General features: G+C 40.9%; 1 protein-coding gene across 2 annotated transcripts in view; it reads left to right on the forward strand.

Annotated features, from left to right (window-relative positions):
- Positions 1-19,211, forward strand: part of PXYLP1 (2-phosphoxylose phosphatase 1) — a 96,074-nt gene that overhangs the window by 4,370 nt on the left and 72,493 nt on the right. For both annotated transcript variants that reach the window (XM_034782000.1, XM_034782002.1), the window contains exon 2: positions 18,556-18,687. In XM_034782000.1, the coding sequence (XP_034637891.1) occupies positions 18,609-18,687 (79 nt within the window). In that variant the 5' untranslated portion in view covers positions 18,556-18,608. The remainder of the gene's footprint in view (positions 1-18,555; positions 18,688-19,211) is intronic.

Here is a 19,211-nt window from a genome sequence, read left to right on the forward strand (position 1 = left end):
ATAAAGTTATTGTGCCAGCATTACAATAATAATGGGATGCTACACTAACAGATTTTGGCAATGAGTAGTTTTAATACTGATGTCCTGTTTTGACATCTGTGGAAGGAGGATTAAAGCAGACAGAATTGGTAGTGGGTCGGTGTGAGTGGAATGAAAAGGAAAAGCTTCTTAATTTTAATCTCTTCTCAAAAAGGTGACTAAAAGTAGCACAGAGGGATAAATCATATTAACCTTATCTTAGTGGGTTTTAATTGTAGTCATTTAAATATTTTGTGTAAACTCAGCATTAGTAAAACACTACTTTAATTTTTATAACCAGCAATATATATGTAGGCACAGCTCCTTGTCTCCTAGAGAGTTTCTGCTAGACCATCTCCTCCCCAAAGAGAGGGATTCTGATTTACTACGAAGGTGCCTATGGCAATGCCTCCATAATTAGGGTTACATTCTAGAATGGTCTTAAAATGGGCCATAAATTCCTGCTTTTTGTTTTTTTCTTTTTGTAAGAGTAGGTGACCAATTGGTAGAACATTTTAAGCCCTTTGAATTTTCTCTGCAGCTCTTGTCTGGTTATTCATAAATTTTTAATAGGTCTTTGAAATTGGGCTCTGGCTGAAATTTTTCCATGGGAATCTGACTTTTCATTGTTGACTTTTTCTTTTTAAAACAAGATTGTCCATCTGCACAAAACTTGGCAGGAGGTGGATGCTCTGAGTAGATATGGTGCAGTGGATAGGCTTTTTTTATTGGATTTAGGCTTGTTTTTTAGCAGCTGTTTACATTATTATTGAAATCTTACAAAAAAGAGTAAGCAGATCTGAGTGATGGAGGCTGGGCGCGCAAAATCGTCCCTGTCAGGAGCTACCTTTCCTGTCACTTTAATGCATGGTAGAGAAGGGTTTCCTGTGAAGTTGTTGACACACAAGGTTTTCTGCACAGCTACTGATGGAGAAATTGAGAAAATCTTCTCCATCAACTGCTACGCTTCTGCCTCCACCACAATTTCTCCCCAAGTTCCCACACTTTTGTAGTGTTACAAAAATCTAGAGACGACGAATACACAAAAAACTTTGATAAGAAGCAATTAGGGTTGATTCACTCACAACCTACCGGACACTAAATCACAAAAGCAAAGAAATGAAAAGTTAACCAACCTAACGTTATATATCCTCTACTCTTCCCCCACATACCTTACCACAAACACTGTACATCATAGACCAAGCACTGGAAACTTAGTTCTGTCCTGTGATTCTCAACCGGGGGTCTGGGGTCCCTTTGGGGGCCGCAAGCAGGTTTCAGGGGGTCCTCTAAGCAGGCTAGCCTTAGACTCGCTGGGGCCCAGGGCAGATGGCCGAAGCCCAACCACATGGGGCTGAAGCCCAGGGCCAGGAGCCCTGCCACCCGGGTCTGAAGCCAAAGCCTGAGCAACTTAGCTTTGCGGGGGCCCTGTGGCATGGGGCCCCAGGCAATTGCCCTGCCTGCTACCCCCTAACGCTGGCCCTGGCTTTTATATGCAGAAAACCAGTTGTTGTGGCACAGGTGAGCTGTGGAGTTTTTAGAGCATGTTGGGGGGGCCGAAGAAAGAAAAAGATTGGGAACCCCTGCCCTAGGACAATACCTTTCAACACTCCCTTTATCATCCTTCTGCAAACATCAAAACTAGCCTCTCCCACCATAACCAACTACTACACCAAACATCTGCAACTGCTAGTGTTGGGGAGGTGGGAAATCTGACAAAGGGGTGTATGCAGAAAGGTATATAACCCCTTCTATCCAGAAAGATACCAGATGCTCTCTAAATTATGAATTACTTCATCTGCCATCTATATGGTGAAACAGTGATTCCTTAGTTGAACAGTATAACACTACACAACAGTTAAGGGAAGAAAATTATGAATACTTTTTCTTAAAACTGCACAGGATATTCCAGATAGGCTGACTGTAAGTACCTGGGCCTCAGTTTAATTCAAGCCAATGAAACTCCATGCAGGAGCATTCATGTGATTCTCTTTGCAGTATCAGGATCCTAGTTTGGAATTTGGCAGCACTCAGGGGTTAGCATTCCTTTTTTGTGTAAAGTGTCATGTGATCTTTGATTACAGTTGCCCAATACCTTGATTTTTATGTCTCGGAAGAAATTGAGGCATATGCAGAGGAGGTGAGACTTGTAGTGATAGAGTTGATATCTTGGTACATGTCATATATATCCGATGGTATTTTAATATACTGCATGTATTTTAAATGTAATTGGTTGATCTTAAAGAGCAAAGGTATTTTCATTGTGCTGTATAGTTATGAAATATGTGCCAGGCAATCAGATTGAACAGACAGGGAAGGTAGAGGCTTGTTCATGCCCGAAGCAGCATCTGACAGGGCATAAATAGGATTCAGAATCAGGTTGGTGGGAAGTTGATTCTGTTGATTTGAACAAAATAAAATAAAAATTCAGGCAACAAGAAGTAAAATTACTTAAGACATATATAGAGTATGCTTTAAAAGAACTGTTTATTTGGGCTGAAATAATTAGGTTTGTTTTCTGAGCCAATCAGAAAAGAAGCTATTCAGTAATGCTGCAGTGAGTAAGCATTTCTCAAGTGACCCATCTATTAGATAAAGTTTTCATAACTGCATTAATCAGTTGATCTAATAGGAATAAAGTCAGCATCACAGAAATTTGTCATAGGGTTACTGTGTCCTGTTTTGAAAATAAACCTATGGCTTTGTCTTGAGGTCTGTTTTGATAAATTGCACAACAAACCAGGAGTATTTATGCAGTAGATCATTATCCTGTGATGTTCTTTTAGAATTGATGTTCTCCTGTGAGTGAAATATAGAGGCTCTATTCTGTATTGTTAATGATTATTTTAAAGGGACAAACTAATACCAACACCAATTTTGACCATACTCACTTCATTTGACTTTCTTCACATTTCTGTTTTGGGCTGGCATACATTCCCCATGTGTTCGGACTTCTGTTTCATGCTACTTGAATTTCAACTTAATCTTTTGACAGACATCACCGGGAGCGTCTATCTGGCCTATGATTCCTGAAAGGAATTTGTTAGAAATAAATGGAAAAAACAAAACAAAAACTATGGTGCAAACACTGAGTTTGCATAGGAAAGCATTTAGAAGTCAGTAGAAGTAAAAGTTCAGGTGGACTATGCAACCATCAATCTGCCTGCTAGTGTATATGTTGTCTAATAGCCTTTAATTGACAGATCCCATGCTATTTCCACAGCTTTGCTTGTTCTACTGTCATGGGGCTCAATCTGCTTTAAAGTCACACATGCTTCCTGTTGCCGTTCCCCCCAAGAAAATGTCATTCTCTATAGCTGTGGGGTGGAATCATCACTGAAACCTATCCCCACTACATGCTCTAGATAAACCTTCAGTGAAACTCTGGGTTGAAGAAAACCGAAGACCCTGCCTGCTCCTAATGCACCACTAGCCCAGTGTCAGGTGGGAGGAAGCTAAACTTTCTAAACAGAGTCTTAGCTGTGTTCCTGTAGAACTGAGATGGGAGAGTGGCTTCAGTATATGCTGCTGCCCATCAACACTAGCTGAGGGAAAGAAGGGTGAGTATAGTCTGCTGGGATGGAGAGCCACACTTGCCCAGCTCTGTTGGATAGAGGGGGCAGGAAGCAGTTCTGGCACTTAGCTGCCTCACTGTTTTACCTCAGCTCTGTGGCACCACAGTGTAGATAAACGTGAAGGATAGATAAGTGGAGACCCATCATTCAAGGAGCAGGAGCAGCCGCTGTAGTAGGAGTAGGACCACAAAAAAATCTTACATCCACCCTGATTGAATTGGCCCTGTCAACACTGGTTCTCCACTTGCGAAGTAACTCCCTGCTCTCCATGTGTCAGTATATAATGCCTGCATCTGTAACTTTCACTCTATGCATCTGAAGAAGTGAGGTTTTTACCCACAAAAGCTTATGCCCAAATAAACCTGTTAGTCTTTAAGGTGCCACCAGACTCCTTGTTGTTTTTGTAGATACAGACTAACATGGCTACCCCCTGATACTTAAAAAAATCTTAGGCCAGGAACCAGAAATCCAACCTGGGAAGTAGAGAGCATAGATAACTTTTATTTTTACTGGTTAACACTTTCTGTGGTGTGATATTTCTTATGTTTACCACAGGAAGTACCTCAGTAAAGTTAAGTATAAAAGTATGGTAAAAATCTTAGTGGCAACTGCTGCAGAAGAAAATTGTTTCATTTTAAGGTTAGTGAGAATCAGGTGAACTCTAATGGTTAGATGCTATAGGATTTTAAGCTAGTTGCCAATAAAGGAAAAGTCAGCTAGATGACTGGATGCAAGGTTTGTCTTAAAGTGGTAGGGAAGTTCCAGGCTAATCTGGTGAGTGAACGGAAGAGTTGAGTACTTAATCAATTACTCCTTGCCAACTGACTCTCCCCAAACGCATAGATTCTGTTATTGAGGAACAATACACCAAAACAGAGTGGTTTTGTGTATCCAGGATAACAATGGATTCATCCCCAACCCTAGCTATCACAGAAGGTGTGATATTTAGGGGGTGATACTGAACAGGTGGAGAACAGCTAGAGATACAGGATCACATCGGAGTTCAAAAAAGCCTAATTGACTTAAGAGCACAAGTCCCATTGACTTTTTGCAAGAGATTAGTAAGTAGAAATAAATGTATTTCTTCATACTAGTACTAATTCAAGTGTTGGACAAGGTGCTTGCAGAGTGGTCTGCAAGATTTGATTATTCCAGACAACCTAAAGAATTTGTCTCCAAAATTCATGATTGGTCACCGTATTTTGACCTGAGCCGGTGACTTGATCACCAGTTAATTCTGGCGGGATCCCTGCAAGACATATCTCCAAAGATAATGTTGGGGGGAGGAGAGTGGGGGCAGGGAGGGATATTGTCAATAGAAGAGAATATAGGGCTATTGGAGTAGTGGAAGGCAGAATAAGCATGCAAAGGATTAGACAATGAAAGTGCAGATGAGGGGTGTGTGTGTGCGCACGCGCGTGCAGGGCCATCCTTACCCATACGCAAAGTACGCAGCTACGTCTCTGCTCCGGCTCTTCCTCAGGGTCCCCCCCGCCACGCTCCACTCCTGCCCCGCCCCAGCCCCACCTCTTCCCACCCCTGCTCCGCTCCGCCCCCACTCCCCTGAGGACTGCAGCATGGCCGGGCCTTCACTCACCGGTGGCGGGAAGTGCAGACCTGGCCGCAGCCGCGCCGCTGATGAGTGCTGGGGGGTGGTTCCCCCCTGCGTGGAGGCCTGGGGCCAGCTCCCCCGCTCCCCCCACAGAGGCCTGGGGACAGCCCCCCCACTCTCCTCCGCAAAGGCCCGCTCCCCCCCACAGAGGCCTGGGGCCCCACACATGCTCCCTGTGGGGGGGGCTGCATAGTGCCCCAGAACAGCTAGGGACAGCTGTGTGTGCGTGTGTGTGCGTCTGCTTGTGTAGAGGGGGGATAATAATCCACATCATGAGGACGGCCTTTCAGCAATTCAAAAGTGTTTAAAAATTCAACCTTCCCCTGCCCCAGCCTGGCACTCTTTTGAGGTCATAATGTTTTCTGATCATCCACTGTTTGTGAACTGTGTGTTTGTTTACACTCTAAGCCCTTAGAGGGCATGGTGGTACAGTTCTGAGTGCATGGAGGCCACTTAAGATTTGAACGTATCAGGGCATGTGTACACTGCAGAATTAAGTTACATTGGCGTACAGCTAGCACAGTAAGTACATTGATTTTGTATGTCCAAACTAGCTCTTTCCGTTGGCGGTGCAGATCCTTACCAGGAGCACTTGAGCTGGCTGTCAGTGTGGGGCATTGTGGGGCACTGACAGCCAGAGCCCCGCCGACCAGGGCTGACAGCCACCAGAGGCTGACAACTGGAACAGTCAATACAGTGTCTACACTGACACTCTGTCAACCTAACTACACTGACCTAAGCTCTATGCCTCTCATGGAAGTGGAGTTATTAAGTTGGTGTAGTATAGGGTGACCAGAGAGCAAGTATGAAAAATCGGAACAGGGTGGGGGTAAAAGGAGCCCATATTGGGGGGAGGGGGGGAAGCCCCAAATATCGGGACTGTCCCTATAAAATCGGGACATCTGGTCACCCTAGTGTAATGGTCGAGTTACATTGGCGAGAGCACCATTGTAGTGTGGATGCTTACAGAGTTAGGTCAACGTAAGCTGCCTTATGTTGACCTAACTCTGTAGTGTAGATCAGGAGACAGTCATTCCATAGCCACTGGTGGATTATTATAATTTAATTAAATGTGTATGTTCTGGGATGTTTGCAGTCAATCAGTGTTACTGCAGGAGTTGGGAGGCTTGCCTCAGAATGGAATTCTGCTGTGCTGCAGAGTGCATGGGGCCATCACTACTTCTCTGCCTCCTTTCAAGTTCCAAATTAATTTTGAAGTAGCTGGGTTTTTTTTGTTTTTTTTTTAAAGCAGGAATGTATTTTTACTTCCTTCCACATCCAGATGGCTGAAGGGATTTTTTTTTTTTTTTTTAACCTTTAGAAACCTGCCATCTCACTAAATGGGGAAGGGAGCGACAGGGATTTTCCTGACATTCTAGCCTTTCATATGATGTGGTTTATGGCATATAAACATACCAGTTCCGGAAGTTTGTAAAGCCTGTGCCTCGTGGGGCCTGCACAGTGAATTCCTGGGCAGTTGGGTTATCAGACAGCAATTTGGAAGGAGAAGGAAAGAGCAAGAATGTAGTTGGCCCTAAAGCAGTGTTAGTTAGGCAGGAAGAGGCACTGCAGGCTGCTCATGCTTAGATTTCACAGCCAGGCTGAATTAGTTGTTAGGAAGGAGTTAAAGGAGCTCTTGGACCACAATGTGACATCTGGTGTCTCTCTACTTCTGAGGGAAAGGGGGATCCTGGTGTACGAGCTGGCCAAATGAAGCCTGATCTAAGAACACCCACTTGTGCTTTGTTCTGTGCATGTCTCTGTCTCTCTCTCTCTCTCTCCTTGTCTCACCAACAAGTATACCGTGTTCATTAACTCCATTACCTTATATTGAGGATTTTCTTTAAATCAAGACCTTTGAGTCCGGTCAGACCTAAGCATGGATAATTTGAGCTCCAAAAAGCAATGTTTCAGCAAGTTAAGATCATGTGAAAATGGGATAGAAGGGTTGTTAAGGTTGCAAGACACCTTCTAATATTATAGTAATAGTTTCTGGCATAGCTGTGTAGTACTATTAATGGGGGCAGGCCATAAAGTCTAAAACTAAAGGATTTGTTTATGATCAAGTTATTTGAAAACTGTTAAAAGCTTAATAATTTGACAGATTTGATTATAAAGTAATGGGGGGTTTAATGTACAATGCAATCTGTGGTCCAGTATCTTCTGTTCCATTGTAAAATGTATTCTAAAATTCTCATTTTGTCTTAAACTTGAAACCATATAAGTCTTAATAGCAACTTTTCCATTTACAGAAATTTTATAGCAGCAGTTTGTAAGTGGTTTTCTGCTGCAATGATTCAGTTTTTCAGTCTTCATTTTGGTAACCTAAAAATGTGCAGAATCCTTTGAGGTTTTTTTAAAGGATAGTCATTTGTACATGTTTGTGACTGGCTTAGCATAAAATGAATATGCCCAATAGGCTGAAATGTAAATTTAACAGCACATTGGGGTGGGCGGAAGAGTATGAAGGGAGTAGCAAAAAGTACTCGGCTTCTTTTAAGTTAAAGTGCTAGTGAAACACAAATGGATATAACATTTCCTTGTACTTAATGCACTGGTAGTAGATCTTTTGCTGTTTTCTTCTTTTCTTTGTTGGTTGCAAGGAGTGTGGATGATGGTTTAAATTTTTCATCTGTAGTAGAGGATTGTAACTAGTGGCAAGATATTGTATAATTTTTTCCCCAACAGATGTCAAAGAAATAATAGTATGTCTTTGGAAATTCAAAGATTTAAAGTAAATACACTGTTTAATTTTGTCATATGGTATGATGACAGACACATGCAATACAAGCAATTTTTATGAAAAATTCCCCTATAGATAGGTCTGTAGTGATACTAAAGTCTTCCTTTTGTTTAGTAAAGGTGTACTGGTAAGTAACTTACAATAGTATTACTTATTTATCATATTGGCTAAGCTTTTTGTTTGTTTTTCTTAACTAATGGGACTATAAGAAATTTTAATTTTTTAAACTTGAGTGTCCAAAGCTAGAAAATATGTAATATCTCTTAGACATTTCAGCTGTAGATCATTTGCTGAAGATCATTTGTTCTTAGTCACTGCTGAAAAATGTAATGAAATGGTATCCATTAGTGTATGAAGAGCCACATTTTACTATTACTGTGGTGTAAATTGGGATTAAGTCCATTGAAGCCAAGGAACGAATTTAATTTGGTTGGAAACATCAAAATAACTGAAGCTAACTATAAACAGAGCCACAAAACAAGGTACTTAAGGAATTACTTTTTACCATGCATCTGTAAACTCTAAATTGAAAAAAGTCAATACATCTACTATATCATGCACCTTTGCGCCTGTATTTTTGTGCACAAGCTTCTGTGCACAGATATAGAAATAAGCATAGGAAGATAACCCAGATACGTCACATTCCATCACCAGTTACTTCTTAGTGATCTTCTATTCTTGATCAGCTGCTGCAAAAATAAAACTGCGTTGATTCTGTTTAATGCTTGTAATCATAACAAAAACTATAACAAACATGGACTTAGAATAAATGCATAATAACAGTTCTATTACCCACAACAATCTCAAGGCTCCCCCACCATCTTTTCTGCTTGCATTTGTCCTGCCAAAGAACCATGTAAATGGAAAATACTGTAAAAATAAAATAAAATACAAAATTGCATTATAGATGATCTTGATATTGAGATACATATCCTAGATATATGCAATTTGTATTTCAAATAGCCAACTAAGCATAAAGACAGAATTCTAAGTTGAACTGGGGAAGAGTGGGGCGGTCCGGCTAAGCAATTGAGTGGGGTTAAAGTATCTAGAGTTACACAGGCTATGTCTACATGACAGCTGCAATGCTTCAGTGTAGACAGTACAGTGATAGGAGGGGTTCTCCCATCACTGTAGTTAATCCACCTCCCCAAGAAGTGGTAGCTATGTCGACAGAATAATTCTTTCATTGACCTAATGCTGTCTATGCTGGGGGTTAGGTCAGTTTTACTACATTGCTCCAGGTTGTACATTTTTCACACCCCTGCCCAACATAACTGGGTCAACCTACCTTTTATTGTAGTCCTGGCCACAGACTCTACAGAAGAGACCAGATTAGAAGGGTGGACTTATGTTTTGTAACATAAATGACCGATAACAAGGACCTTAGATGGGGATAGAATTATCTGGTGCAAATAGAGACTAAGGAAATCTATTTGATAGGGTTTTGTTATAGACCATCTGATGAGAAGGATCATCAGCATGAGTATAAATGGAAATTGAGGCCTTGTGGAAAGGGCAAACAAATTCATAATTAGAGAAATCAGTTAGTCAAATACAGACTTACAGCTGCAGTACTCCATTGGAAGAATTGAGCACTAGTCCTATGGGTATAGGTGCATGACAATGCCTCTTCCTTACATCAATGATAAAGAACAGAATTATGCAGAAGCAATTTTAGATTTGGTTCTGAATCACATGGAAGACATGATTGCAGATGTAAATAAAGGAACTAATGCAAGGAGTAAATACTTGAACTAGTCTACCGAATACAAGGATTTCAAAGCTGACCTCCACCCTGGCATTTTGTCCAAATGTTTTCCAAGTTTAATATATTATTTTATGTGAAATAAAAAGGAGCTAGCAAGACAGATGTAACAATAAGTGCAACTCATAATCTCCTCTGGGTGAAATCCTCTTTGTATTTCTCCCACCCATTGTTTCCTATCGTGGATAATTTAGACTTTTGTAAACTCCTCAGTGCAGGGACCTGTTATTTTTTTGTCCTCTCAGACTGACATGTTACAGCTCTTTATAAATATAATACCGAAGGCAGGAGGAGGTAGAACAATTGCAATAAGGATATTGACAGACTCCTAGAAAGGCAGGGTGAGACAGCAAGTTGCTTAAGGTTATTCCTCTCAAGTGGAGACAATTGGGGGGGGGGGGAATCCCCTTCCCCTGAGCTTATTTTAGACTAGTAGCAGGGGACGGCTTTTGGGGAGTGTAGCAATGCCTGCTCCTGGCCCCTCCACAAATGCAGTCAGAGACCAACTGAAGTGCAGCACCTGTGTCCTTTTATTGTTTGTGTTTGTTCCCCCCACCTATTATTTACAGAGAGCAACACTAGCTTCCCAGCCAGCAGGGATCTAGAGCCCACCCTCCTCCCTTTCCTGTCTCCCCCCTGCTTCCTGTCTCTTAGCCAGCTTTATAGGGCAGGCTGGCTACCCAGGCCTGCAGGTGGATCTATTCTGGTAATTAGGGTGTGGCCCTTCAGCGAGCCCAATTAATACCTTCCTTCCTCTGGAACAGGGCTAACAGGGGCCTGGCTTGTTTCTCCTAGCCAGCACCCTGTTATATGAGGTAGTGCAGAGCCTAGAAAATAAAATCATGGTGCAGTCACCACCACTGAGAATTTTTGTGAAACTCTTGTGGCATATATGCAGTAGCTGTAGTAACAGCATTAAGAATGTGGAGGAGAAACGCTTACTCCAATAGGCGGATCTAGATAAACTATTATACCTTGTGTCCTGTCTCTATAATTTCCTGTTACAAAAATTAGTAGATATTAATTTTCTTCTCAAATGTCTGTCTTTAGGAATCATTGATTATGCTGAAACAGCTAAATTTATTGATGGTCTCTAATGACTATACTTACCATAAGTAGTAGTGGCTTGTCTGGCCAAAGTAATGTTTCTCTATTCAAGTGATTAGCTTTTTTTCTTTTTTTTCTTTTTTTCTTTTTTTTTTTTCTGCTTAAGTAATATTATATGATGGCATATATCACATTGGTATGTCATCATGTGCCAGCAGTGCCCCTCTGCCAGGTACATTGGCCAAACCGGACAGTCTCTACGCAAAAGAATAAATGGATACAAATCTGACATTAGGAATCATAACATTCAAAAACCAGTAGGAGAGCACTTCAGTCTCTCTAGTCACTCAATAACAGACCTAAAAGTAGCAATTCTTCAACAAAAAAACTTCAAAAACAGACTCCAATGTGAAACTGCAGAACTGGAATTAATTTGCAAACTGGACACCATCAGATTAGGCCTGAATAAAGACTGGGAGTGGTTGGGTCATTAGAAAACCTGAACCTAATTTCCCCAATACTAATTTTCCCCTACTGTTACTCACACCTTCTTGTCAACTGTCTGTAAGGGCCACTCTCTTACCACTTCAAATGTTATTTTTCCTCCCTTGGTATCCTGCTGTTAATTGAATTGTCTCATTAGACTGACCTCACACTTGGTAAGACAACTCCCATCCTTTCATGTATTTATACCCGCTCCTGTATTTTCCACTCCATGCATCTGCTGAAGTGGATTTTAGCCCACGAAAGCTTAGGCCCAAATAAATTTGTTAGTCTCTAAGGTACCACAAGGACTCCTCGTTGATTTTGTACAAGATGCATCATAACTACGTCATAATCATATCCTATAGTGATATCACTATGATGAATATAGGGTGCAGTGTTATAGTCAGCTCCATTCTTATAATTTGATATCTTTTTTCAGGACCTTAAACTGGAGTTATTTTGGGTTTTGGTGCTACCCAAAGATGTCCTGATGAATGTAGATAACACTGATGTGGTATGCCTAACCAAAACAGTGGAGAATCAAAGAGATTTCTTATTGTAGGTATTTTACTAAGTGAAGAAGCATTTATCCTCCCTTTTGGTGCAGTGTGCAATGAGATAACTGGACACTCACCCAGATAGAATCACATAAGCTACTATATAACTTTCTGAATTTGGTCCTGTTTGTGAGGCATTAATAAGATATCTATGTTCTGGTATAGAGGGACGCTTACTGTGTGAAATTCTATGTATTTGCTTTCAAAGATCTTCACTCAGTGTTTTCCCTTCTTTAAAATAGACCCTTCAAAAGTACAGTACTTCTAACAATTCAAATCTGAATGTGGAAACTGAAAATAGAATAAAAATTTTCATAATCCCATCTGCTGCTATCACTTTCAGTTCAGTTACCTTCAAAACAAGGCTTTCCTGTAGGCAGGGAAAAAAATCCTTACTGTGCAATGAAAAGATACAAGACAGATCAAAAGCAAATGAAAGCTCTCAAAGAGATAGAACTGTCAGTAGTGGATATGGCACTAGTGAGGGGGCTATCTAAATTCTTCAGTAACTTTCCCCAAATTAATCCATGAACGTCACCGTGTACCAGCCCATATCTTTTTTGTTTCCAGGCATTCTCTCCTCAATTTCCAGACTGGTCTTGCTACTGCAGAGCCTGATAGCACAGTATGGTTGTTGTGACTGTCTCTGGCAATCATTCAGTTATAGACTTTGAAGCTTTCTTCCTTACAACTGTGACTGTTTCCCTTCTCCATTTCACAATGACCACATGACCAATGTGATGTTGCTGGATCTGCCATACCAGATAAGTACAGTAATTGTATGGAAGCAGACTTTGAAGAGTAGTATTGATTATTATGGATACATGCTATTTTAATCAAGTAAATTCATTCAGCTGTCATGGTGATTCAGTGAAATAATGTGCTTACACGCTAAGTAACATGGTAGGTTTGCATCCTAGATGGATGCAGCTAATTTAGAGGTAATGTTATTAGTCAAGTGGCAGAGATGCACAGAATGGTAATGATTATTTTTGGGGGTTGGACAAGTCTAATTTCTCAAGAACTTTTAAAGTCTTTGGTGGTATGGATATATTTTCAGTGCATTGTGTGAAATACTAATAAATAACACCTTTCTTACATAAGCCTGAGGAGACCTTGCAGTGATTTCCAAACATTCACAAATTCAGTCAGACAACATCTCTGTCAAGTAGGTTTCCACATCTGAAGTTGAGAAAACTGAGGCAGAAAGAAGCCATGACTTGTCCAAGATCACAGAGGAAGTCTGGTAGAGGCAGGAATGGATCCCAGATTTCCTGACTCCCTCTCTCCTGTCTGTTAATAACAATACCATTTTTTCAGCCTGGAGTGAATATGCAAGAAGTTGCACAGCATACGTTAGTACATAATGACATCTTTATGCTTGAGTAGGTGGTAATGGGGATACTTTAAATCTTCTGCCTTTGTGATTTGTTAGAATAAATATTGGACACAATTTAAGAGGGAGAAAAATAAAAAAATCATATAGCAAGGACATATACTGTATTAGGTGTCCGAGTAGCTTTTCTTTTAATTATTAGCTACATTTGGTTATAGGTGGTATCATTACATTATTCTTTTTTAAATTCTAGGTTGATTTTGTATGTCTTATGATTAGAAATGTCTGAATGAAGTTTGCAGTTCAGCAGAATTTCTTTATCCAGTCTAGCATTATGTCTTGAGCTGAATACCTATATCATTAGTTATATGCAATAAATTCTGTGATTTATACCAATTTATTAACCTGCTGATAGAATGCCAGTGCCGAGAACGCTGAGTGTGGACTACATTTTTAGCAGTACAGTATTTATTCATCTTTTAGAACAAGAGAGTCAAAGACTGGAGAATCACAAGCCAACAAGTAGAGCCAATGTTATGTCAATTGTTGATGATAAAATTGGCCTTCGGGTACTGAGAGCTTTCAGGTGGAGACAGTGAGGCTAGGACATGACCTGCACTCTGAACCAGCCATAAAGTAAATAGATAAAGATCAATATACTCCAAATGTCATCCAAACAGCAGCTGCTCTGTAATACTGTGAGCTTTAATTCTGCAGCAGTATCTCTAATTCTGTAACAGTGTATTTCTAAGGCTTGGTCTACACCACAGAGTTAGGGCCACATAAGGCAGCTTACGTCAACCTCAATCTGTAAGTATGTATATTACAACGTTGCTCCCGCCAATGTAAGTCTCCCACTACATTGACCTAATAATTCCATCTTGGTGAAAGGTTTAGCAGTTAGATCAGTGTAGTTAGGATGACGCAGTGTCTGTGTAGACCAGTGGTGGGCAACTTGTGGCCTATCAGGTGTGACAAAGATTCTCCTCTATCTTGGTGGGTCCTGCACTTATTGGCAGATTTTCTTGCCTCAGAGATTCACCATATGGGTTGGGGAACAGCCCAGAGACCTTCCCCTCTGGAAGAACCCACAGTCCAGGTCAATTGGGACGTTTGGGGGGAACCCGGGCCCGCCCTCTACTCCGGATTCCAGCCCAGGGCCCTGTGGACTGCAGCTGTCTATAGTGGCTCCTGTAACAGCTGCATGACAGCTACAACTCCCTGGGCTACTTCCCCATGGCCTCCTCCAAACACCTTCCTTATTCTCACCACAGGACCTTCCTCCTGGTGTCTGATAACGCTTGTGCTCCTCAGTCCTCCAGCAGCACACCCTCTCACTCTCAGCTCCTTGCGCCTCTCGCTCCCAGCTCCTCACACTCTCACCACAAACTGAAGTGAGCTCCTTTTAAAACCCAGGTGCCCTGATTAGCCTGCCTTAATTGATTCTAGCAGCTTCTTCTTAATTGGCTCCAGGTGTCCTAATTAGCCTGCCTGCCTTAACTGGTTCTAGCAGGTTCCTGATTACTCTAGTGCTCTGCTCTGGTCACTCAGGGAACAGAAAACTACTCATCCAGTGACCAGTATATTTGTCCTCTACCAGACTCCTATAACCCATTGGTCTGGGTCTGTCACACAGGGTAATCCGCTGATGGGCTACGAGACAGTGTTTACATTGACCCGTCCGCAGGCACGGCCGCCTGTAGCTCCCAGTGGCTGCGGTTCGCCGTTCCCGGCCAATGGGAGCTGGGGGAAGCGGCGCCCAGCATGTCCCTGCGGCCCGCACCGCTTCCTGCAGCTCCCACTGGCCAGGAACAATGGTGAACAATGGCCACTGGAAGCTGCTGGTGGCAGTGCCTGCAGATGGTCAATGTAAACACTGTCTTGTGACCCGCCAGCGGATTACCCTGATGGGCCACTGGTTGCCCACCATTGGTGTAGACACTGCATTACCTACATAGCCCGAGCTGTCAGCCCCATGTGGGGATCACAGCTGGAGCCCCCTTTGCCCCATGGCAAACAGCCCCTTGTGGGTTGGCAGCTTGGGCTGTTGACCCCATGGTGGAGGAGTTCCAGCTGTCAGTGCCCCACACAGTTAAGTCTGTGGAAGTGCTCCTGGTGAGGATGCGCGTAACCGACGGGGGCATAGTGTGGACATGAAGCACTGCAGTAATTACTCCGGTGGCTGTACCTCGACTTAACTTAGGTCAGTTTAATTTTGTAGTATAGACAAGGCCTAATATCAAAAGCACATTGACTGTGTGTTTGCCTCCTCATCTTTTTCTGATCACATAGAGAGGGTTTTGTTTTTTTGCGGTGAGTTCATATTCTTGCCTTTAGTTTACACTTTCTAACCCCCCTTCTTCTTTTTATGTACTACTCAATTAGAATATACTTCTCAAAGTTGCCAGTTGAATGTCCAGCCAGTATAACTAACATCTATTCTATTGCTTGTATTGCTTCTATTTAATGTTTGCAGTCTTAGTGCTGTTTTTCTCTTGAATACCACACCTATCAGTATTTTAAACCAATTGTTTCATTTCATAATACTGTATCTGTGCATCTGATCCCATGATACTTGATATCAAGTGACAGCTGACAACAAATTTTATTGGCAGACCCTTTATTGAACACAATTACTGTACAGGAACTGTCCCAAATCAATCATACCATAATAACTGTACTTCGTTAGCATGCCAAACCATGTATAATTTAAAAAAAAATCTTGCTTTTGTATTTACAATTTCTGAACTATTTAGTCTAAACATTAAATCTTAATTGCAAGAAGAGTGAAAGTTTAAGCTAATTAAACCTCTTCCATAAATATCCTGGTTAATGTAAGACATCTGTTCTCCCCACTTTCTTCAATCTAATGTCTTCTCTAAGCTTCTCTCTCTCTCTCTCTTCACTTTTTGTGGCATATTGCATTATATACCAACATTATTAACTAATGATATTGGGGTAGGGGAGGTTGGTACTAATTCTTGAGATTTTTCTTCCTCATATATTTTACCTTTTCTTCCCCTCTACATTTAATTTTGTTTTTCCTGTAGTTTTCCTTCTGTCCTTCCATCTGTTTAACTTAACTGCTTCTTTCTCTCCTGGTGGTTTGTAATCAATCATCTTTATGTCTCACTTCTTCTCCTTCACAGCTCGGTTTAGCATCAGTCAGTGGGCTGGCACACGCTCATTAAGAGATTACACTAGTGTACAGTGAGAGCTATTATTCTGAAAAGTTAAAAGGGTCCTTTAAACTACAGGTCTTCCTTCCCATTTATATTCTCTCTTTTTAGCCATGCATTTCTTGTGTTCCCATGGCACTGGAGGCATTTTGGAAAAGTATAGGAACAGGCATCAGTTTCTAGTTTCTCAGAATCCTCAGTTCCTTATAGTCTCTTGGAAATTAGTATAACAAAATGGAAAGACAGTTCTCCCAATACAATCCATATCCTTTGAGAGAGACAGAGAGAGAGAATCTTGCAAAGACTTATAACTCCTAACTTTATGTACTGAGAAATCCGATTAATTTTATTACCAGAAAAGCACAGATCCCCATTACAATACTTAAAACTTATAATAATCAAAATTACATCAAGCTGCTTAAATCTACTGTTAGATTAAAATTTTAGAGGTAGCTAATTCAGCCCCACAGTCTAATTATAACATGTTAACAAATATCCCATCCAGTTCCTATCCTGTCCTATTCTCAAGGGAAATTATAAGCTTTTCAGTGTGTCTGAAAGTTTAACAAATCAAGGCTCTGGAGGTCTAAGTGGAGAAGTGCATTTCCAAGCTGGTAACCCCTGCCACCAGTCCATCCCCTTTCGTTGTTTTATAGCAGCGTTGCTCTAGACTGAGCACATTCACTGCCTACTGCTGCAGGAATAATGATTTGAGGGAAGAGGTGGTCTCTCCAGCAATGTGGCCCGTTTAGGACTTTAAAGGTCAATACCAGCACTTTGAATTCCACCTAGAAGGCCCAAGGTAAACAGTGCAGTTTTCTGTGCACCAGTATCATGCCAGTGTAAGTTCTAATTAATAAATGGACTCCTCCATTCTGGACTAGACATCTACTTTTTCATTCTCTTGACTTATCTCCTCATAAATATATGCTCCATCATGCTGTGTGCTAGCCACATTGAGTAACTATGTAATCTTATTGATGTTGCCCTTGTGTTTCTTTCCCTTTGCCAATTTGATTGGTTAAGTTGCCTTTAACACTGTTTGACACCCAAGAAACAATCCAGAGGGCTACAGCGGTGCTGCTTTGAAAACGGTACACAAAGATGAAGAAGCCCACCAGGACAGAACCAGTGCTGCTTTGATATAGATGATCATCTTTGTCTCATACATACTGCATACAGGTCCCTAAATTTTGCTCTTGCTAAGCAGATCAAGACAGGAACCAGTAGAAAGAATTTACTAATATAGTTAATTCACTGTTTTGTGACACCGAGGAGTGTTTTCAAAGGTTTTATCCTTAATCTGAGAAAATAATCTGACAATTTTGAGATCGGGAACCCCCCCCCCCCCCCCCCCCCTCCCCCCATGGACTGTAAACGATCAAAAAGACTGAGGTCAGAATTCCAGCAAGAAGGTAAGCTGCTTCTTCTCCAAAACAGGAAAGTACCAGGAGTGGCATTTTCCATACAAACATCAGGGTACTGGGACAAGAAGAAACATTGGTGAAAATAAGTCCTTTTCTGTCAACATATTGTGCTGCTGTAAACAGAGCTCAAATCAAAGGAGATGGGGAATCACAAAATACTTCTTTCAAGACCAACCAAATTCCTCCATCTTGCAGTCAACACAAGAAAAAGGCAACTGTCACTCATAACTAGAATTTCTGTTTTACGCACAGCTCGACTCGTAACTCCTCCTCTGAATCTTTATTCTCTTACCTAAGATTCCTATAATTTATTTAACAATAGTGCTGCCCCCTAGAGGGAGTAATTCTTAACCTGTCTCTTTAACAGTTCCGAAACAAAGTATATGATAGTTAGAACATTCCTGGCACAGTAAATAAGGATTGCTTTGAGGAACCATTAGGCAAGCATGTTGCTTTTCTGACCTGTATTTTGCAGGAGGGTAGGGAGAGACTGCTTTAATTAAAGGAATTTTAGAGTTGTTAAGATTGAGAACTAGCTCTCAAAATAGCAGAGCACTACAAGATAATTGTTAGAGACTGGAGAGAAACAATTACTGTGTTGCAAATTTTGCTTGATACACTGGCCTGAGAGGCAAGGAAGAGACTTAAAGCCTTTGTATCTTGATCAAGCTTCTGTATCTCCAAAACTTGCATATAAGAAATAACCTCATCTCTCTCTTGCATTCCTGCCAAAATTATACTTGGATTTATTTCAAGGTAGCTGAAGCTTCCATTTGTTAAATATTCACTTATCTGTTTCATTCACAGGAAGTGTTCATATATGGAGATAAAACCATGAAGAGAAAGCAGAACGACTAATAATGCTTTTCCGAAATCGTTTTCTGATCTTGCTGGCTTTAGCAGCCTTATTGGCCTTTTTGAGCCTCAGCCTACAATTCTGTAAGTAAAACCTCCTTTTGTTTTGCCTACAATATGCCCATAGTGTAACCAAATGTGTTAGGTTTTTTTCCTTTAAAAAAGCCTTTTGTGTCCTTTCTTAAGCATTTGTGTGTGTTATATAAATGTACATAATTTTTTCTTTTAAATTTCCTTTTAGAAGGTAAAATAATTTAAGAATAAAAATAGTAAAATGGTACATTGCGCAAGTATAAAATCAGGACAATTTGACAAAAAGATCATTTATTTTGTGAAAACAATAGTCCTTGCTAAGAATTTGGTTGATAAAATTGAGTCAATGTAGTTATGCAAAGCTGATGTAAGTAAAAACATTGATTTGTTTTATATTGGAGCAAACAAGATGGAATCCAGTGAATTGCTCTGACAGTACTGAGCACTGAGACTTTTCCCTTCTTTGGTCTTATCTGCACAAGGAAATTTAACTGTGTTTTAACAAAACTTTTGACAATCGAGTTAGCTGACACAATGCTGACCACAAGCGACTGGCTAATGTAGAAAAAGGCAAA

This window comes from Trachemys scripta, chromosome 9 (genome assembly GCF_013100865.1).
Source record: "Trachemys scripta elegans isolate TJP31775 chromosome 9, CAS_Tse_1.0, whole genome shotgun sequence".
Taxonomy (NCBI): Eukaryota; Metazoa; Chordata; order Testudines; family Emydidae; genus Trachemys; species Trachemys scripta.